This window comes from Telmatherina bonti, assembly GCF_933228915.1.
Source record: "Telmatherina bonti genome assembly, chromosome: 6".
Classification (NCBI taxonomy): Eukaryota; Metazoa; Chordata; class Actinopteri; order Atheriniformes; family Telmatherinidae; genus Telmatherina; species Telmatherina bonti.
This window is the reverse complement of record NC_136624.1, coordinates 18,521,827-18,544,974: the sequence shown is the minus strand read 5'-3', so window position 1 is coordinate 18,544,974 and position 23,148 is coordinate 18,521,827. Positions and strand designations below refer to the sequence as shown.

Below are 23,148 nucleotides of genomic sequence, written 5' to 3'. Positions count from 1 at the left end.
CTGTAGCAATGCTAAATTTATTTGCTTTTTGTAAAGGGGAATAAAATATCTATAAGTTTTACAGAAATGTGTTCTAAATCAATTTATTGAAAAAACATTTGGCGATTTTGATTAAATCGCCTTTATTTGTTCAACTCGAAAGGAAATTATCGTCATCCTCAAGTCTCCGAGTTTCCGACTGAAAACATGCATACGATATATGGTTCCGCATTTAAAAGCTTAAAAGTATTTGTCTTTAAAGAAGAGCCTCTAAATATCTAAATATCAGTAAAAAAAATAAATAAATAAAATAAAAATAATAATATATATATATATATATATATATATATATATATATATATATATATATATATATATATATATATATATATATATATATATATATATATATATATATACTAAAAGTTTTATTTTCAAAAGGCAACATATATAATAGGAAACTTTTTAAGAGACTGTTAGGTTCTGTGTCACATTTCATCTTATCTTAATATGATTATATTAACATTAGTTTACGTCAATCCATTTCCTATCAAGAATCTAAAATACACTAGACAATTAAATACAATTTTAGAAATTAACTATTGCATCACCTTTAAACGAATTATCTTTTTTTATTGTCTCTAAAATGTATTTTACATTCAAAACTTGGGAGATTTTCCTGGAAACAATACATTTCCCATCGTACCTTTCGTAGACAGTTCCTTGTCAAGATGGCGGCTCCCTTGACTCTGCTTTTGATTGTAGCTGTGACAATCCGTGCAGCTCTTTTCAGATCCAGTTTAGCAGACCTGATAGCAGAAAGAGTGGAGGTCGTGTCTCCAATTACCGCCTGGAAAAGAGGTAAGCGGGTGTACAGCAGCGGGTTTGAGCTTGCCTGAGGAGACGATCCACAGGTCCAGCTTCCCACTGCTCCGTCATCTCGCTGCTTTCATCAATTAACTAAATAATCCTGTTCATTTACCAAAACCTAAATCTAGATATAAACATGTTCTACTTACTCTACTTAAAATTTGAATGAGCTTTGTCCTTGTGTTTTCTATGTTCAAAGATGCAATCAGGAAAAGGTTAAAAATAAAAATAAAAAATAAAAAAAAATCACCATTTACAGATGTTAACATGCAGTCTGACTGGTTCTATTTTACTTTTAAACAGTTATTCTTAAGATATGTTTCAATGCTATAAGTGCTGTGGCATTGGTGTTTAGATATTCCTTTAGATATCTCTTGTGTCCTCCTTAAATTTAGCACCCTCTGAAAATCTTTGTGGCCAAGTGTCCATAAGTCTATTTTGTTTTTGTTGTGTCGTGTTTCTTTTGTTTGTTTTATTTTTCTTAGTTTGTTGTTGTTGTTGTTTTTGCTGATCTTTAACACATACAAGCCTTTAATCCCTACCAAGCCCCCAATTTATATATAAGTAATGTTAATGAATGAAAAATTCATAATTCAAATATTTCATCTGGGCTGCACGGGCACAGTGGTGTAGTGGTTTGCACTGTGGCCACACAGCAAGAAGGTTGTTTGTTCAATCCTTGCATTTTCTCCCCATGGATGCGTGGGTTCTCTAAATGAGTGTAAATGGCTGTTTGTGTCTCTGTGTTGCCCTGTGATGGACTGGTGACCAGTATAGGGTGTACCATGCCTCTCTCCTAATGATTGCTGGGAAAGGCTCCTGCTTCCCCCCCAACCCTCAACATGACTAAGCAGTTAAGAAAATGACTGACTGATGATTGTGTTAAAATATTTAAACTAGTATTTAAAGGGATTATATTCCTAAAAACAATCAAATGTTTGGGATTTTTTTTGAGCAGGATTGAAGTTGTTTAAATGATTTTTGAAAAAGAAAAAAAAAATTGAAAACGATATTGATGTGTTATAATTTTATTGCAGCTTTTTTTGTCTGCACACTTTTGGCCACAAAGGTCACCAGAGGATGCAGAATTATTCAAAAGACAATAAAAGGCATGTGATAGAATAAGATGCATGATTTAAAAAATTGTCTTTAAAAGAAGGGTTGTTGAAGAAATAAATGGCACTTACGCAGCAGAAACTATTACCAAGTTTTTGAGTCAATTAAAAATGGACAAAAATGTCACAAGGAGGCCATAAGTGACGTACAGATACAGTGTTCTGTACGTACTGATTAACTAACTCAACACGTGTAATAAAATAAAAAAACATGTTGTTTAAATTCATTTGGATATTACTACACTCTGAATCTGTCAATGAGTCCAAAACGGTGTGTTGTAAACTTTCAACAAAACTTAACAAACCAAAGATCTTCTTTCCATGTTGCCGCAACATCTAAAAGTGCGTGATGGAGAAACCGTTGTAGACCTGTTAAGAGAAAAATTTTTTCTATGATGATACCAAACTTGGAGGATCAAACGACCTTAATGTGCTACTTTTTTATTTATTTATTTATTTTTTTTTGTAGTTATCGAAGGTTTGGCTCTGCTTGATTTGGGAGTTTCTCCATACTCTGGAGATGTTTTCCATGAGGTGAGATATCCACACAGACAAGAAGTTCTTGCATCTAAAATGAAGTATAAAGAATTTGATATTCAACTTAACTTCTACAGCTTTACTTGTATGTAATTAACTGGAGGCTGATGAACAGCACCAACCTAAATAGCTTCTTTGTGCAAGAGGTCACTTGTATGCATTTGTTAAGGCAGTGTTCAGATGACACTGTGTGTCTCATAAGAGGATAGTTAAACCATTTATCTGACCTAAATAAACTAATACTCCAATTATAATGGACAGAAAAATAAACATTGAGCTAAAAGGCATTTTTTTCATCCTTTTGCTTACATGTGTTCTGTTCCTCTCCAGACACCTCTCACCATTTACCTTTTTCACTTTGTGGTGGATTATGCAGAGATCACGTTCATGGTAAGTGGTAGAAATGTATCATTCCAGTGTTTGGAAAACAACAGAGGACAGACGTTTTTTATGTCACTGTTTTCAGGATGAACACCAATAAATATCTTTTCTTTCAAGCTGGAATAAAATGAAACTTGAAGCATTTTTTGTTGTTTTTCTTTATTTCTCTCTTTGTCTCTGCAGCTGGCAGATGTCATTACTGCGGTTGCTCTCTACCTAGCAGTGAAGGACTACAATAAACAAGTGGTGAGTTGGTACGGCTGGGATGGTTTAACTGGCTACACTGTGCTTTTTACTTGTGGTATGGCAGAGGAGTCGTATGAATATTTCTATCATATAAGCACCAGTTCTTTCCTTGTAGCGATGGGACATTTTTATTCCCGCTCTTTTTGGTTTTTTTTCAGTTCAGAAAGCAGAAGTTTGCCCTGGAAGCAGACCGCTACCCGATGGACTGCCTGGAGCTCATCAGAAGCCCTAAAGAAATGTACTACATTCCTCTGAAAGTGGCCATGTTGTGAGTACTACAAGCCTCTCAGATGGCATTCAAATCTTTCACTGAAGATCAAGGAGAGGAAGCAATTCGATGCTCAGAGTGGCAGCTTAGCTGTTTCGTCCTTTCTCACAGTTACCTGTTGAACCCGTTCACCATCTTATCCTGCGTGGCCAAGTCCACCTGCGGCCTGAACAACGCTGTCATAGCGCTCTTCATCCTGTCAACAATAAAAGGTGGATTTCAGAATAAAATCCATTATTAATGTTTCATGTAAAGCATTTAAATTTTCTTGTACATGAAAGGTGCTGTACAAATAAATTTGTCTGAGTTGGTTTTAGATTTTGTTTCTCTTTTCATCTTTAGTTTCCATTAAAGTTTTTATATCTCATAAATACACCACTTTATAGTCCGATTGTAGGCTAACAAACCTCTGTTTTCTTGCATTTAAAAACCCTTTTCAGATCATTTTGTCTTTAGATGTGTTATTTTGAAACAGAGTGAGTAAATTTGATTGAAATAGTTCTTAATGTTTTAGGAAATGTTTTGCTGAGTGCCATATTTCTGTGCCTGGCCACGTATCAGTCCATCTACCCTCTCACACTGTGCGCTCCAGCTTTACTGTATTTAATGCAGGTATGTTGTTATTAACTTACAAAACTAATAATAACTGTGGAGGACAGTTTTACTTGTTTCATATATTACACTTTTTTTGTACCACCTCTTTGTGCTTTGAAATCCTTCAGTCTTAGTTTTTGACTTTATCTCTCTCTGTTTCTGCATTTTTCCTCCATCAGCATCAGTACATCCCAGTGAATTTGCGGCGGGCCAGCTTCTGGTGGTTTGTTGTGCAGTATCTGTTCATGTACCTCGGCAGCCTGTTAGTCATCATCTGCCTGTCCTTCTTCCTGCTCGGCTCCTGGGACTACCTGCCCTCCGTTTACGGCTTTATGTGAGTGAAGAAAAGAGCGTACAACTATGGAGAACCGTCATTTAGTTCATTTGCTAAATGCGCTGGGATTCCTCCTTGTCAGACCTGCCACTTTTTGAACCAGTACAATTCAGACAGATAAAATTAAGAGCACTAACAGAGAACAACCAATTTGGGACTCAGTTCACTGTGAGGTTCCGGTCCAGTTTGCACTTACTAAAATAAATTGTATCTCTTTGCAATCGCTGTAGCTCAGGAGGAAGAGCTTTCAGGTCTGCCAACCTGTAAACTGGTCGTTCAATTCCAGGCTTCTGCTCCATACATGCCGATGTGTCGGCCGAGTGTCTATCTGGGTATGAATGTGTGTGATAGTAAATAAAAGAAAAGTATACAGTGAAAGTCCCATTTTAGAGTGTGTGACAATGAGTGATTGTGCCATGCAGTGTTAAAGCACTTTGAGTTGTCTCTTCCATGAGCAGTTATAGTAGAGGGGAATTCAGATTGTCTCCTCTTGTTGGATAATGAGAACCTGGATCTTCAGCAGGCTGCTCTGAAGCGAGAAACATTATCTTCATTACGTAGTTTATCCACCAGAGAGGGCTGGGAAACTTTGAAGACATGTCTTTAAAAATAATCTTGTACAGCTCATTGTCCTGATTCTTCATGATCAAATTCATGTAACTTGTTTTATGTTTAAAAATGTCTGTCAGCGTTTCAATAACAGTGTTTTTACAGAACTTTAATGTGGTGTTTTCTGTTTCTCTTCCGTCAGTCTCTCCGTGCCTGACTTGACCCCGAACATTGGTCTCTTCTGGTATTTCTTTGCTGAGATGTTCGAACATTTCCGCCTCTTCTTCCTCTGCGTCTTCCAGATAAATGTTTTCTTCTACACCGTTCCTCTGTCCATCAAACTCAAGTAAGTCCGCTTCACCCTCCCTCCATCTGTTCATCCCATCAAGTCTTCAACTCCTTTGTAAATTTTAATCTAATCCCACCGTGTGTTTCTCTGGACTGCAGGGAGCATCCTGTGTTTCTGATCTTCATGCAGCTAGCTGTGATCTCCATCTTTAAGTCTTACCCCACAGTGGGAGATATCGCCCTCTACCTGGCTTTTCTTCCTGTCTGGAGTCACTTACACAGATGTGAGTGTTCATAGTTTACATGAAAGTGTTTTTTAGTTAAACACAGTTCAAGGGGACAGGGACAGATGGTGGAAGTGGTTTACTGCTAAACTTTTGCAGGATTTACACCAGACTGTCTGAGGATTCAGCCTTTTCAGTTCATTTACTGAAGAAACCAAACATCCTGACATGGAGCATGTCTTTTTTTATTTCCTGAATTGTAGAGTTCTTCGTTGCTCCACATCTGAGTTTGAAATGCAGTCTGTGCTCCTTTTAAGTAGTTCCTAGAGGTTTTTTTTTTATTCTTACTAAAGTTAAGTACAGCCTGAAAGGATGTTTATGAGCAACTACATCAAAACAAAAGCTGTTGATAAAGCCCAAACACTGACCTAAACCATTTTAAAAAGTCACCTCTTGACCTGCATATGAGGTTAACTTTTACCTGTTTGATTTATAGGAACATTTGAATTGTATCATTACTATCTGTGACAACCATTGCTAGAACTAAAACACAATAAAACACACATCATAGTCAAAGCTGAGATTTCAGATTGGATAACAAGTTTTTCCTTCTTACTCCTTATCCAGTCTTGAGGAACATCTTCCTCGTGTCCTGTGTTCTGCTGGCCTGTTCGGCTCTCTTCCCAGTTCTCTGGCACCTCTGGATTTACGCCGGCAGTGCCAACTCCAACTTTTACTATGCCATAACGCTGCTGTTCAACGTGGCACAGGTAAGGGGCGGGTTGTTCAGAAGCAGATGGAGCGGAGGTGCCGTAAAACATTATGGTAACACATGTACAAATGATTGCATAGAACTGGATTCATTCCATTTAGCTGTTTCCATTTATTGTTCTGCACTCCTGAGATGCATAAAACTCTAATGTACTGTAGAAGCCATTGTTAATGTCATTTTTACCACCTGCTAAAATGCAAGATGAGTAACATTTCTATTTACATTTTTCATAGGAAAGTTTATCAATCAAATTAGTCAAAAATAAAAGAGATTTCTTGATTTTCCTGCATGTCAGTAGCTTAGCTTTATTTCCTGAACACCTCTTCGTAAGTTTAGTAAAAGCAAAAACAATAAACAGCACAAGAAACATCTCATTTATAGCTTCATGCAGAGACTGGAAATAAGTGAAAATCACATGAATCATCAGGTGTTGCAAAGAAAGAACCAGGTAGCTTTTTTTTTTTTTTTTTTTTTTAAATCTAAATAACAACTGGCTCCAGAAACATTCGTTTGTCTTTTATTAGAGGGACATCAGTTGTTCTCTGTGCTGGGACGGGAAGCCATGTGGATCACCTTTAGTCAACAATCAAAATTGATTTGTGTAATGGAGTTTTTTTGTTTTTGTTTATTTTTTTTAGGCTAGTAAAATAAAAAATAAAAAGTTAAATAACAAAGCAATGACTAAAAATGATGAGTGAGGAAACAAAAAAGTGTTCACAAAAAATCCACAAGACATTGGTCAAAAAAATTAAACAAGGTTAATTGTAAAATATAAATATTTCATCAAAGATTAGTAAAATTTAGATTAAAGAAGTACAGAGAGCTAAAGAATTCCATTTTGTAAAACATTTAAAGCAACGCCACTGAAATTTGGTTTATTTTCACACTTTGGCTGAATAATGAAAGCTGACTCAACATCTGTCTTTATCCCGTCTCTTCTCTGAACTCTCTCCAGCCAGTAAAAGTCCCTTCAGTGCTGATTCTTGTCTAATATTTTGCTCTGTCAGTTTCTCTTTTTCCCTCATTCCTCTGATGACGTCCTCCTGGGTTTCTTTGTTGAGTCAGCCATGGTTCACACTTAAAATGACCAATGTGATGATTTTTCAGTTGCTGTGGTGATGATGGGACTCTCTAGGTTGGGGCAAAACCTTGTGAAGTGCATTTTCTCAGCCTCTGGACATCAATGCTGTGAACGCTGCAGGGCAATTACGACTTCATGAATGTACACAATAACCTTAGTTTTAGACCCAAAACCGAGGACTCTTGGCCTCGACCCCATACACCGAACCACAATAGCTGCTTTAAATAATCTTAGAGCTAAACAGAGCGATGGAGGAAACTTAAACTCGGAATAATCTGTTTATAGAGTTAATGTTAATAACCTTGAACTGAATTTTCCTTAAATTGTAAAGAGATTAAAGTTATATGACCATCATCATGGTTAACAAATGGCAGTCTGGTTTTGAAATTTCCATCTTAATACACCCCTAAAAATAGAAAATCTAATTTATTCCTATATTTATTAACTTTTTGGTGTCTTGATATTTTTCCTCCCAGATCTTGCTGGTGTCAGATTATTTCTACGCCTTCTTAAGGAGGGAGCACCACCTCACTTATGGACTGAATTTAAAGAGGAAAGACGGCTCAGAGGCCATTCTGGTTCTGAAATAAAACCCACCCAAAGGAAGAAACTGCTTGAGCTTGTCTCTATCCTCCGTGGGAACAAACACACACTGAGGAGGCTGAAACACTTTGAAAACCGAACTGATCCTCAGACAGATCAAAAGCACACAAGCAGAAGTGTGTGAAGTACAACTTCATATGCAAACAATAGATCTGCAGCAGCAACGTGACTAACATGCAGGTCATGGAAACGTGGTTTCTTTCCTGCCGGAGTGGTCATACTTGCACTGCTGCACCTGGAATCCTTCCTCCAAATACTCGTTCTTTCCTTTTGCTCTTTACATTCAGTTTGTTCTTAACTCAGAAATTCCAGCTCATCAGTGCTTTTTCTCATCGTGTTAAAATGTCGTGGAACATAAAACACTTCCTGGAACTGTGATTGTTGGGATGGATGTCAGAATACCGACATCTGTCCAACCCTCAAGCCTTGTCTAGCGGTACACAGATGATTTTAAAACATCTTTTGTTTGACCTCTTGTCCACAAGAAGATAACATTTTTGAGATTTTTTTTTTTTCTTTTTTAAGAATAAAGAGACCCAGAAGCCTTGGAGCTGTAGACTGATAATATATTTGTGTGTCACTGTCAGACATATCGGAACATAGCAAGTGGACATGTTTGGCCATGATAGATGGGGTTTTCATGCGTGATGGTGAAGACAAATTACTTATGAAGCTGTTCCAACACATCTGGACATACTGCATGGACAGCTTTATATATTTTAAAACAGTTTTTGTGTATTTGTGAAAAGGGGTCTCATTTACCAGATTAAACATGGCAAACATTCACCTCCTTAAGAGGAAGAGCAGACATCAATGAAAGTGTTTGAGCTGAAATGATCATTACCGGACGTGGAACACGTTGAAGTTGCGCTGTATTTATCTTGTTTTCTATTCATTGGACACCGTCAAATGAACTAGAAACATGAGAATTAGTTAAATTTACCATTTTGTTTTTGCAAGTAATCATGAATATTTTACAACATCATTGTAAAGGCTACAGCATGTTAATGTTTCGACATGAATCCCTTTTTTTGCATGCAAAATTAAGAGAATCTTTGGAGTCACTGTTTGCCATCCTGTAGGTGAGAGTAACATAAATTCTTTAATAATGAATTAATACTGCTGCAATGGCGACCTGTCCAGGGTGTACCCTGCCTCTCGCCCAAAGGCTGCTGGGATTGGCTCCAGCCTCTCCGCGGCTCTTCATCAGATTAAGCGGTTTCAGAAAATGAATGAATGAAAAATTAATGAATTAATACCAAAGTTCAGATGTTTGAACCCAAAATCTTAAGCTACAATGAAAACATGGTTAGCTAATCTTGGCACAGAGGCTTAAAATGCCCTGCAGCTGTCTAAAGAAACTTACAACATAATTTACTGGTGAATGAAAGGAGCGGTGTTGGCTTTATTGTTCTGCAACAGCGCCAGTTGTATCTTCCCATTTCCCACCCTGTATGCTACATTAAGCTTCGCCAAGCTATCAACCATAACTTTGATTTAGATAAGATTGTATAAATCGCTATCAGTAGAACATAAATCATTAAACTTCCAAGTTACAGTAGATTTGTATTAAACTTACCACACTAACCTTTGTGGTCCCAGTTCCTCTTTTGCTAACAAGACGTGTGCAGCAGGTTGAAGCTGCAGTGGACTTCAGTAGCGTTCTGTTCCAGAGACATCACAGGTGTGTGAATGAAGCTGCATTTGTATGAAGTTTCTTATAGAAGACTGTAACCATGTAAACAAGCGTGCCTAAGTGTCATATGCAGCTTTATTGAGATACCTGTGCTGTAAACACTCAAGGCAAGTCGAGAAGCCTGCTGTTAAAACCTTTACAGACCCATTTAAACATCACTGTGTATCATTCAATTGTGAAATTTTAATATTGTTAACAGATTTTTTTTTTTTGCTTTTTTCCCATTTGATTTCCTCTTCATTTAGGATGCTGCACATTTCTGCCTTTTAGTAGATTTATTAATGGTGTGTTTACTTTAATGGTTGAGCTGAATACCTCAAAGAGCCTTAAAGACTCAGAATTGTCAGCAACTGATCTCATCGTCATGTTGGCAGCATCAAAACTCCCAACTCTGTTTTGTTTTTATAAAGAGAAACAAATAGTTGAGCTGCCCACTTGCATAAATTACATTATGTAAAAGTCTGTTCTTGAATGTCTGAAACATTTGGGCCGGAGGTCAACCACAGCCATTTTGACACCAGTAAGTGAAAAGTAATCTGATATTTATTTATTGCACTGAAAACATCTATAAAGAGATTTATGTTTTGTTCTGAGTTTTTTTATTCTTTGGAAAGACAGATGAACTTGTGTGTTGTTTTGATACTTCTCTCTGTCTGTTATTTTGTTTGATTACTGGCATTTAAGTTCAGATTTTGGTTTAAAATGGTGATGAATGAATGAACATGTTAAAAGTTTATTAAAACCTGAGGTGTTGGTTTGGACTGGTCTGTTTTCATTTTGATGAGTGAGATGCTGATGAACATCGTAGTGTGACACAGAACAAAGAGGCTTTTCATGCATCAGCATGCTGTTGGAAGTGCCCTGAGGGGCTCTGATGCAGGAACCAGTCAACATGAATACAAATCAGAAATCAGAGGAGCATGCTTAGTCTGCACATGTAAGACCTGTACTCCTCACTGCGACAAAAACCACATTTTTATTCATTTAAAGGACTTTTTGTGCTTTAATGAAATGTTTTTGTTTCTCAGCTTAACAAACATCTGCATGTGAATTTTACTGTTTTTAATCTGCAAGTCATAAATATATATCCTATAAATGCAACACAAACTGCCAAATTTGGAAATGTGCAACCAGAACCAAACACTGCTTCATACTGGCTGAAGAATTCAACAAAAAGAATTGTTTATCTAACATTAGAAATCACTATTATCTTCTTCACTTGAACATATGATAATGTCTTAAAGATTATGTACTTCCTGATGCCCAACCAGCTGACTTGCAGGGTGAGGTCAGGGTGAAAGATGTCGCTCAACTGGTTTGACCTTCACACCTCTACCAGTTTCTTTGTCATATGTCAACATGCATCTTTATGTCAACATGCATCTTGTTTGTTTTTGTTTCATTTTAAGCCAATTTATTTTGTGGATGTAGATTAAATGTATGATTTACATCTCGTCTGTGCTGTCTTCTTGTTTTTCAACCGTGTACATGGTTGTGAAAGTTCAGTACTTTACCGTAACCCTGCAGTCAGAAGCCAGAGAGGTGTTTTTCCTAACAGTTCCTCATTCCTTGTTTGACATAAAACAACAGGAGTCATATGATCGCTTCATTATTGTAAGCAGTGTGCTCAAGCTTCATCGCACAACTAAATGCAGGACTTATGCCTTCAGTGGAAAAATGGAGAGAACCTGCAACGCAAGTTTTCAACTCGAGTGTTAGACAAGCTTCGGAAAGAAAGTTTAATAGACTTTGTTTTCATCCTGCCAGCTGGATTTTTCTTCTAACGTTGAGGAAAAATGTCTTCTCTGTCAGAAACGGATCTCTCTTGTCCCATCTGCTATGATATCTTCAAAGAGCCTGTTGACCTGGAATGCAGCCACAGCTTCTGTAAGGACTGTCTGCAGACATGGTGGTCTGACAAAGAAACCCACATGTGTCCGATTTGTGAGAACTCCTCTGTGCTGAATGATCCACCCTGTAACTTGGAGTTAAAGAACCAGTGTGAAACCTTCGTACAGGAAAGAAATCAGAAAGCTTCTCCACGATCAGAGTCTCTGTGCAGTCTGCACTCTGAGAAACTCAAGCTGTTCTGTCTGGATCATCAGGAGCCCGTGTGTGTCGTATGTCGAGATTCAAAATCGCACAACAACCACAGATTCAGACCCATCGATGAAGCTGCCCAAGATCACAGAAAGGAGCTGAAGAAATCCCTGACGCTCTTACAGGAGAAGCTAAATCTGCTTAAAGCGGTGAAGAGGAATTTTGATCAGACAGCAGAACACATTAACCTCCAACACCAAACCACAGAGAGCCAAATTAGGGAGCAGTTTAAGAAGTTTCACCAGTTTCTACAAGAGGAGGAGAAGGACAGGATTGCTGCCTTGAGGGAGGAGGAGGAGCAGAAGAGTGAGATCATAAAGGGGAATATTGTTGGTCTGAGCAGAAAGATTGCTGCTCTTGACTATACAATCAGAGTTTCAGCGAAAGAGCTGAAAAATGCAGACATTTCTTTCCTGCGAAACTACAAGTCTGCTGTGGAAAAAGTTGAGAAGGATCTCCTGATTAAAGATCCGCAGCCAGTCCCAGGACTTCTGGTCGATGTGACCAAACACCTGGGCAACCTGAGCTTTAATGTGTGGAACAAGATGAAGGAGATGGTGTCCTACTCTTCTCTGATTCTGGATCCAAACACGGCTCATCCAGATTGCTCCCTCTCTGTAGACTTGACCAGTGTGAAATATGGACAAAGGCAGAAGCTTCCTGATAACGCAGAGAGGTTTGAGCAATTCCTTTGTGTTCTGGGCTCTGAAGGTTTTAACTCAGGGACTCACGGTTGGGATGTTGAGGTCAGAAACGATCAGTTTTGGGGTCTTGGCATGATGAAGGAATCAGTGAAGAGGAATGGGCATATCCACGCTGGATACTGGGAAATAAGTTTCCTTGATGGAAAACTCACAGCGGTTTCTCCGCCACTTCCAGATATAGTTCTCCCGGTGGAGAAGCTCAGAAAGATCAGAGTTGAGCTGGACTGGGAAAGGGGGAAGCTGTCTTTCTTTGATCTTGATACTAAGACTCTCATTCATACCTTCAAACACACTTTCACTATGAAGATGTTTCCTTACATTTCCACTAGAAATGAATTACCACTGAAGATATTGCCGATGGCCGTGTCTGTTACGAAGGAGCATGCAATCCCCATATCTAAAGGTTTCTGGGGGTTTTAGAGTTGCTAGTATATTCCAATAATGTGCACATATTGTATGTTATGTTCATGTGTTTACTAGAAGCATCCGGTTTGAATGCTGCGCAGCAGATCAGCGTTTACTTTTCTTGTCTCAGTATCAGATTTACAGGATCATCATGTTTATTACAGGAAAACAAAGTTTTCAGGAGTGGAATTACTGAGAAATAGATTTTTTTCAGAGGTAAAGAGAATTTACCACGTCTTTTTCAACTAAATTTCATGCTGGTTCAATAAAAAGAAAAGATTGGGCAAAACCCTGGGATCTTTTATTTTTGGCTAACAAATTTTTTAAATAATTTTTTTAGATGGTGTTAATGGCCCTGATTTTTGATTAAATATCAGTTTGAATTGTTTTGTTTTTTTTCTTTCATGTGTTCATGCACATTTTGCATAAAATGTCTTTGGGTATCTTCTTTTTATTGATCTTTTGTAATGTTTAGAGAATGGAAGGAAAGGGATGGGTGATTGGAACATGTCTTAGAAACTCTCAAAAGAAGAGTTTAGATATTAGAAAATAATAAATTGATTATTACAAAGTGATCTGATACTGTAAAACCTAAAGGAACATTAGTAAAACAGCCAATGTATAGATATTTTCATCAATATGTGTTTACTGAGGATGATCCTGTATTGTATGGATTTAATCACTGCTGCACAAAAACATATTTCATTGATAATTTTAAAAAAAACAAACAATTGCTTTCACCCATATCTGGAGTTTTATCAGTGTTTCTGCAAAATTGTTAGCCTTTTAACAGCACAGTCGTTGCATCTGGTGGTCTTCTTCTTTTTGCGTCGTCTTCAGCTGCATGAATGCATGCGTAAAAAGCTGAATGTGGTTTACCCTGTGCTGCTTATAGTGATCATCACAAGTAATGTGCTACATAGATGCAGTTCATTTACCAACCAGTACTGTTAACCACAATTAGTTTTACGCCCCTACTAACTCCAAACCTACAGTGGCTGGGGAAAACGAAAAAGACAACCTGAGGTCACTCTTTATGCATCTGGGCTGCTTTAGTGTTTTACAGGGGTGAAGAGAATGATCCACTATGATTATAGGCAGAAACAGCTCAATCTTAGATAATAAAAACATGATTATTTGTATTTTCATATAAATCCTAAACCATGAAATTGTATTTATTTATCAATCATATTTATATAAGTAGATTATACAAAATGTTATAATTTGAAGTTATTGGGCAAATATTACAGTGACCAGGATATAAACTGGTCAGGGGTTTTAAAAGCCCTTCAATGTATTGCGATAAAGGTATGATATAGTCAAGGTTCACCTTATAAAAATCACTTTTGACAATTATTTGCTATATTTTTGTTTCAGTTCATATGGGTGTTTCTGGGGTGTATTAAAACATAAATGTTGAAAAAAGTTATTGTCTGAGCATTGAATAAACTTTACCATAAAAGCACACTTTGTCTTAATATGCAGATTTGAGGCTGGTTCTCACAACATGAAGACATCCCTGGCTGAAACATTAAAAAAACTATTTCTATTAATAAAACAATTTATATCTGCATGTGAGTTTTAATGCAACTTCAGGTTGTTCCAAATAGCATCTAAATCTATAAATGCAACACAACAAGCAGACATGGAGCATATGAAAACCCAACATTACCTTTAAACTGGCTGCAATAATCGTTAATTAAATTGTGTAAAGTAGAAATATCAATTTTCTTTTCTAGTTTAGCAATATATAATGTTTAACAGTATTTGCAATGTTTCATATTTCAGAATTGGCTAAAACACTGAAGGCATATGAACACCATTCATAACTCTGTTGGGTGGCGTTAAGGTGTCTCAAAGATGCAGTTCAACTGGTTTAACTCATTCTTCTAAAGAAAATTAAAACAGTTGGCCAAACCTCTCATGACTATTTCTTTCTCTCCTGGCATCCACCTTGTTGCATTTGGTTTGATTTTAAACCAATAATTTAGTTTAGTTAATATGAATTGAACCTATGACTCGCAGCTCATCTCTGTTTTGTCTTTTCCAGCTTTTGGCATGGTTTGGATAGTTTAATGCTTTACAATAATCCTGCAATCAGAGAGGTGTTTCCTACCTGTTCCTCTTTCCTTTTTCCACTCTGACACAAAACAGCATGAGTCATTCCACTGTTTCGTTTTGAAAGCAGTGTGTTCAGACTTCATCATTAGACCAAACGCAGGACAACAGTGGAAATACTGGAACTTAAGATCTTTGAAAATATTTCTGAACCGAGAATTTGAAAAGGAGATTTGACGACACAAAGACTCAGCATGAAAGTAAGTTTGAAGAGGCACCATTTCATTTCTTACGCCTGGCTTCTTGTCAATCTGAGGATAAAATGTCTTCTCAGACAGAAATAGATCTCTCTTGTCCCATCTGCCATGAAATTTTCAAGGAACCCATCATCCTGTCATGCAGCCATACCTTCTGTAAGGACTGTCTGCAGACATGGTGGTCTGACAAAGAAATGCACATGTGTCCGATTTGCAACACGTCTTCATTGCTGAAGGATCCACCCTCCAACTTGGTGTTGAAGAACCTGTGTGAGACCTTCTTACAGGAAAAAAATCAAAAAGCTTCTCCAGGATCTGAGCATCTCTGCAGTCTGCATAAAGAGAAACTCAAGCTGTTCTGTCTGGATCATCAGGAGCCCGTGTGTGTTGTCTGTCGAGATTCAAAAGCACACAAGAACCACAAATTTAGTCCCATCGACGAGGCTGCGCAAAGTCACAGAGGTGAGCTGCAAAAATACCTGCACAATCTGAAGGACAAGCTGACGATTTTTGAACAAGTGAGAGGTGATTTTGATCAAACAGCACAACACATTAAGTCCCAGACACAACAGACCAAGGGTCACATTATGGAGCAGTTTCAGAAACTTCACCAGTTTTTACGAGAGGAAGAGGAGGCCAGAATCACTGCTCTGAGTGAAGAAGAAAAGGAGAGGACGAAGGTAATGAGTGAAAATATTGATGCTTTGAACAAACAAATAACAGACATTTTAGATGCAATCAGAGCTACAGAAGAAATAATGAGAGCTGCAGACGTGTCATTCTTGAAGAGCTATGACATCTCAATAAAAACAATCCAACGACGCCTCCTGCTGGAGCCTTCAGGCCAGGTTGAAGGAGCTTTGATGGACACAGGAAAACATGTAGGTAACCTGAAATTCAACATCTGGAGTAAGATAAAGGAGATGGTTTCCTACTCTCCTCTGATTTTTGATGGAAACACAGCTCATCCAGGGCTGCTCCTGTCTGAAGATCTGACCAGTGTGACTTTTGGGCAGAAACAGAAGATTCCTGATAATCCAGAGAGATTTGATCAAAATTTTTGTGTCCTGAGCTCTGAAGGTTTTAACTCTGGGACTCACAGCTGGGACGTTGAGGTCACGAATGAGCTATTTTGGGGTCTTGGTGTGATGAACAAATCAGCTGGGAGAAAGGGAAAAATCCAGTCTGCATTCTGGGCAATACAATTCCTAGGTGGAAAACTCACAGCCGTCTCACCACCACTTCCACAAAAAGTTCTTCCAGTGGAGAAACTCCAGAGGATCAGAGTTCAGCTGGACTGGGACCGAGGGAAGCTGTCCTTCTTTGATACTGATACCAAGAAACACATTCACACCTTCAGACATGTTTTCACTGAGAAGCTTTTTCCTTACATTGAGACCATCAATGAGCTACCCCTGAAGATTATACCCATGACCGTCTCAGTTAAAAAAGAGCACAAAGTGTCTTTATCATCGGGTTACTGGCCTTTCTAGAGTTGATAAGCATGTTTTTACAGCTGTTGTGATGCATTGCATTCATGTTTTAACAGACAACTGAATGCTTCAGGAAAGTGGTGCCTGTAGATCCATTTTAAGCTGATTGTTGTGGCTAACATACTGTTGTGGAGATAGTAATTAATAAAATTTGTATTAAAATGTTGATATTGCTGATATGTAAAAAAAAAAAAAATCAGTAACAAGATATCCAATATAAACTTTCAGAACTGGATTACAATGAGTTCTCATTTTAGAGCTTCATTTTTAAAAAAATGCAATACAAACCTTTATGATACACTATTAAAAATGGATTTTCCTAGTTAGCGTAGCTTGTACGACATTTTTTGGGTCTGAATTATTTTATGTCAGCCTTATCAATAAAATTGGAGCTGACTTTTGCTATCAGTTTTGGGTTTACGTAAATAATATTGATTTTCTTTAATGAATGAGCAGGAGCCTTATATGACTGCAACATGATTGCTTTCTCTAACACTGAATTTAGCAAACAATATGCTTTCATTGTTTTAATCTTTATTCATTCATTTCTTCATATATTCCACTGTTGATGGCTGTTTTACTTTTTTTGTATGTAAAGCATGTCTTTCTTCCATTTTGTTATGTGAAAACTGAAAAACATTATCCCAGAGAAACACTTTAAAGTGAATGATGTCTAGATTCAGGGAAATTAATTCAGATAACTGTGATCTTTGTTTTTCTCATGACAAGAATTCAGCTGTAACCCTTTACACAAACTTCTACTCTAATGAAAACATAGTTATGAGCATTTTGTTGCATTTTTGTCAGTAGATTATCATAAATGTTACAGAGAAACTGTCATGGTCTGGATATCTTTTGTGTTTTTAGTTCTGGTTTCCTGTTTTATTTTGTATTTTTCCATGTTTAGTTCCCTCATCTCCAGTTTCCTGTTAATTAGCTCACATGGTTTGATTATAGTTTGATTCGAGTTACTCCCTCCATGTATTTATACTCCTTTGGTTTATGTTCTCAGTTGCTGGTTAACTTTGTTAGCTTTTGTTAGCTAGTTTATCCATAGTCACCTGTTTGTTTGCCTTTAGTTTAGTTCTTTGGGATTAAAGAGGCCTGTTTTAAAGACATGTCACAGTAACATGATCGGACCCTTCGGGGAAGCCTGCAGGAAGTAGTTGAAACATGTGAAAGTAAAAAAAAAAACTACATAAGAGAAGTCTACATTGTTATTAAGCACTGCTTTGTTTTGTGTTTTTTCTTTTCTTTCTTTGATTGAACAGAATAGAGATAAACAGGTTATACAGGGTTACTTAGTGGCAAAGGTTGTGGGGACCCTTTATAGGAAACTAGGGAGTTTCCTTTAAAGGGTTTTTTATCCAATAAATTTGTTTAGCCAATTTTGTTGTGACAAAACTATATTAATGTCTTTTTTCAATAGGGTGAGAAAAATGTTTATAATATAATAGTCTCTTTTGATATGTATTCCTTTAAAACTTTTATATCTTAAATCCCCAATTTACTTTCGTTTTGTGCTTTTAATATGCAGTCATGAATAAATGGTGACAAAAATTGTAATGTTTTATTGTTTTGGTTTGTTTTTTGTCTTTTCTTTCTCTACTTTGTCAAAATTGTTGGCTGAGTGGTTGAAAAGCACAAAGTTTTTATCCCATTATTTCTTTTTTATTGTTATTATTTATTTATTTCGGGTTGTCTGAGTGGATTTTATAGATGTGCATAAATGCAGAACAACAACAAACAGGGAGTGGTGCAACCGGAACCCAACATTTTTGTTATACTGTCTAGAATTTAATGTAATTTTGTTAACTAATGTTAGAAAGATACATTTTCTCCTATGATTTAGCGAGAATGATTTCCCAACTTTTCACATTTCAGAATCAGCTTAAAACACCAGAGGTTATATTAATACTATCACAACTTTGCTCCCTTTTAACCATGGCAGCAGCAGGAGTTGGCTGGGTGGAGTCAGGATGAAATATCTGGCTTAACTGGTTTGATTCATGATGGAAAAAACAATAAAACAATAGAACTTCAATGAATGGATGGATGAATGTTCATATTGCCGAGATAAATGTTACGAGACACGAGGGGGAAAACAGACGGACTCTAAAGCAGGGCAACTATCCAAAAGAGACAAAAATGCTCAGAGGCTCTCAATTTGTTCTAAAGAAAGAAAATATAATGGCAAGAGTCCTTGGAGACCACAGAAAGACCAATTTATAAAGTGAAGGTCGTGATTCACAAAAAGAAGCAAAACTGCCAAATTGTTTTCTGGCTGAGACCACAGTCGCTGTAACTGATAGCTCCTCCATCAAATCTCACCTTAGAGTCAGTTATTTTTTATTTCTGCTTTTAGTATCAGTGTTTGGTTTTTCATGTGATTTAATTTGTAAAGAATTTCATAAAATTATTACGTACTTAATTTGTACTTTCCAGTCTGCTGTTGTTCTTCATTCTCAGCCCTAATGGGCAACCAGTAACATGCGGCATCCGATAGCTTCTCTTTGTGGGACTTGTGAGGTTTCTGGGGCTCTGAACACCATCTAGTTTACATGGAACTGGAGACCGGTCCAATATCTCTAACAACATACTCCAGTTACAGTTGTCCGGTTGCTGTAGTTTATCCCAGTTGCTGTTAGGCAGGTAAACCCTGGACAAGTCATCGGGCTATCACAGGTTCAACACAGACAGATAACACTTATGCTCACACCGGCCTCCAACATACAACCTAACTTAACATTTGTGGACTGTAGGAGGAAGCCAAAGAGTCCTAGACACACCTCCAGCTAAGATATGAAACAGGAACCTTATTGCTGTCAGAAATATATATATATATATATATATATATATATATATATATATATATATATATATATATATATATATATATATATATATACATATATATATATATATATATACATATATATATATATATATATATATATATATACATATATATATATATATATATATACATACATATATATATATATATATATATACATATATATATATATATATATATATACATACATATATATATATATATATATATATATACATACATATATATATATATATATACATATATATATATATATATATATATATACATATATATATATATATATATATATATATATATATATATATATATATATATATATATATATATATATATATATGTATATATATATATATATATATATATATATATATATATATATAGTAATTTTGCCAAAATTACTATATATATATATATATATATATATATATATACATACATATATATATATATATATATATATACATACATATATATATATATATATATATATATATATATATATATATATATATATATATATATATATATATATATATATATATATATATATATATATATATATATATATATATATATATATACATATATATATATACATATGTAATTTTGGCAAAATTACTATATATATATATATATATATATATATATATATATATATATATATATATATACACATACATATATATATATATATATATACATACATATATATATATATATATATATATATACATATATATATATATATATATACATATATATATATATATATATATACATACATATATATATATATATATATATATATATATACATATATATATATATATATACATATATATATATATATATATATATATATATACATATATATATATATATATATATATATATAGTAATTTTGGCAACTTAGACAATTTTTTTATCTGTTCCTTTCTATACCGTTTAGTATTGCCATATTAGGACTGATTACTATAATGAAAAAATAATAAAAATATTCAGATTATCAAGGGCAGCATGTCTCCCTTGGTAGAGTAAATCTGTCTGGCTAAATAAGCAGTCAAGCAAGATCAAGTTTTTCTGTGGATATGTTAAATTAAGAGTGAAATTGATGGTGATCTACACTAATTTCCGGAGTTACCAAAAGTCTGGTGCAGCTGCACCCTTTCTTTATTTGAATTAGACTCTATTATTTCCATATACATGGATTTTTTTCTGATCCTTTTATCAGGTATGAAAAGTTTTTTGACAATTTATATAATTAGAATCCAAATAGAGTCTCCAGTTAATACAGATTGTATTGATCCCACTCACAACAGTCATCAAAGTCGATTTCCCTCACCCATCCTCACGACACCCACTTCCCTTTTGGTAGTTTGTTCCTCATTTTGTGCCTACATGGACTATAAATTACGTGACTCACCGGACAGTTTCACTTCACTAGTAGTGTATTCAGATGCTAAGACAGTGAAAAATACTGGAAACAGTGACACTTGAAGACTGGAAGCTTGCGATTCTTTTTCTTGTTTTTTTTTGTTGTTCTTTTTTTGTCCATGTTATGACTTTTTAAGGCACTTTTGCAAAAGGTAAAACAAACTGGAGGGAGCAATCTGATTGTTTTGCCGTCTGTAATTTTACTGTGAGGCACAATGACTTTTCAGTCTGAAAAGGATCTCTCCTGTCCCGTCTGCCATGACATCTTCCAAGACCCTGTTATCCTGGAATGCAGCCACAGCTTCTGTAAAGACTGTCTGCAGAGGTGGTGGACTGAAAAACAAATGCGTATGTGCCCGCTTTGCAAGAGGATATCTTTGCTTAGTGAGCCACACTCTAACTTGGTGCTGAAGAACCTGTGTGAGGGTTTCTTGCTGGAGAAACGTCACAAAGCTTTAGCAGGATCCGAGTCTCTCTGCAGTCTACACTTGGAAAAACTCAAACTGTTCTGTCTGGACCATCAGCAGCCTGTTTGCGTCGTCTGCCGAGATTCAAAATTGCACAGCGACCACAGATTTAGACCCATCGATGAAGCTGCAGAGGATCATAGAAAGGAGCTGCAGAAATCCATGACACCTTTAAAAAAGAAGTTAAAGGGAATTGGGACCACATAGTGGACCACATTAAGGTCCAGACTAAATATACAGAGAGGCAGATAACACAGCAGTTTAAAAAACTTCATCAGTTTCTGCATGAGGAAGTGGAGGAGAGGATAAGTGCTCTAAAGAAAGAAGAGGAGCAGAAAAGTAAAATGATGAGGAAGGCCATTGATGCTTTGAGTGGTGAGATAACAGCTTACTCAAGTACAATCAAAGTCACTGAGAATTTGCTGACAGCAGAAAATGCATTGTTTCTACAGTGCTACAATGATGTGGGAAGAATTGTCTCGGCATCACACCTCCAGTATGATGAGCCGCAGATGGTTTTTGGCACTCTGATTGATGTGGCCAAACATCTGGGAAACATGACTTTTAACGTGTGGAACAAGATGAAGGAGATGGTTTCCTACTCTCCTCTGATTCTGGATCCGAACACAGCTCATCCAGGGCTCATCCTGTCTGACGATTTGACCAGTGTGACTTTTGAGCAGAAACAGAAGATTCCTGATAATCCAGAGAGGTTTGATCAACATTTCTGTGTTCTGAGCTCTGAAGGCATCGACTCAGGGACTCACAGCTGGGATGTTGAGGTCACAAATGATCAACTCTTGGGTCTCGGTGTGATTAAGGAATCAGCTAATAGAAAGGGACAAATCCAGACTGGATACTTTCAAATAAGTTTCCTTGATGGCGAACTCTTGGTAATCTTGAGGCCAAATTCAGATAAGATTCTGTCATGGAAGAAGCCTCAGAGGATCAGAGTTCAGCTGGACTGGGACCGAGGGAAGCTGTCCTTCTATGATGTTGACACCAAGAAACACCTTTATACTTTCAAACAGGCTTTCACTGAGAAGCTTTTTCCTTACATCAGGACCATTAATGAACTACCCCTGAAGATTATACCCATGACCATTTCTGTTAAGGAAGAACATGCAGTCCGTCTATCATCAGGTTACTGGCCTTTCTAGAAATGCAAACCAGGATTTATACAAACAAATTACCATTTAAGATCATGCAAACTATACGTTTCAGTTTAGTAATAGTTAAAGTACAGTCATATTAGGGTATCCTGAGTTGTGTTCTTCAGTAGTTTGTATTTAACATGGAAATAATATTTCAGTAGGATTTTATTAATGCTGCAATCTAAATTAGCAAAAATCATATGATATTATCTGATATAACCTTTTTGTGTTACTGTGTTACAATAAGTCATAAAGATCCTTGAAAATTACGTTTGATGTCATGTTTTTGTGCAGCTATGCTAGAATTCTTCAAGTGTGAATAAAATATGTTTTTAGACCTTTATCAATAACTATGAAAAGATTGTCAGTAAAAAATTGTTTGATGAACATCTATTGTATTTTTAACAATGCCATCCATTTTCTTACCCACCTACGCCAATTCCAAGAAGCTGGAGTCTATCCCAGCAATCACTGGGTGAGAGGCAGGGTACACCCTGGACAGGTCACCATCACAGGGCAACACAGGGAACCACTCACACTCACTCCTAGAGACAGTTTAGAATAAACAATTAATCTAACATGCATGTCTTTGGACAGTGGGAGTAAGCCAGAGTACCTGAAGAGAACCAGCTTCTTAACAACGCTGCAATGGAAATAATATTAACATTGATGATATTTT

At 36.2% G+C, this 23,148-nt stretch overlaps 2 protein-coding genes across 2 annotated transcripts; both read left to right on the top strand.

Moving 5' to 3' along the window:
- Positions 1–704: 704 nt before the first annotated feature.
- pigu (phosphatidylinositol glycan anchor biosynthesis, class U) lies at positions 705–8,108 on the top strand. The gene is made up of 12 exons (XM_079242754.1): positions 705–840; positions 2,434–2,498; positions 2,832–2,891; positions 3,066–3,128; positions 3,287–3,396; positions 3,508–3,608; positions 3,911–4,008; positions 4,170–4,324; positions 5,076–5,219; positions 5,321–5,445; positions 6,013–6,155; positions 7,715–8,108. Exons 1-12 carry the CDS (start codon positions 711–713, stop codon positions 7,826–7,828), a joined length of 1,308 nt encoding a protein of 435 aa, XP_079098880.1. The 5' UTR covers positions 705–710; the 3' UTR covers positions 7,829–8,108.
- A 3,225-nt stretch (positions 8,109–11,333) lies between these two features.
- LOC306757037 (uncharacterized protein) lies at positions 11,334–22,475 on the top strand (the record flags this gene model as incomplete). The annotated part of the gene is given in 4 exon segments (XM_079242001.1): positions 11,334–12,754; positions 15,033–16,537; positions 21,059–21,502; positions 21,505–22,475. Coding segments are annotated over 4 exon segments (4,341 nt in total).
- Between the last annotated feature and the right edge of the window lie 673 nt (positions 22,476–23,148).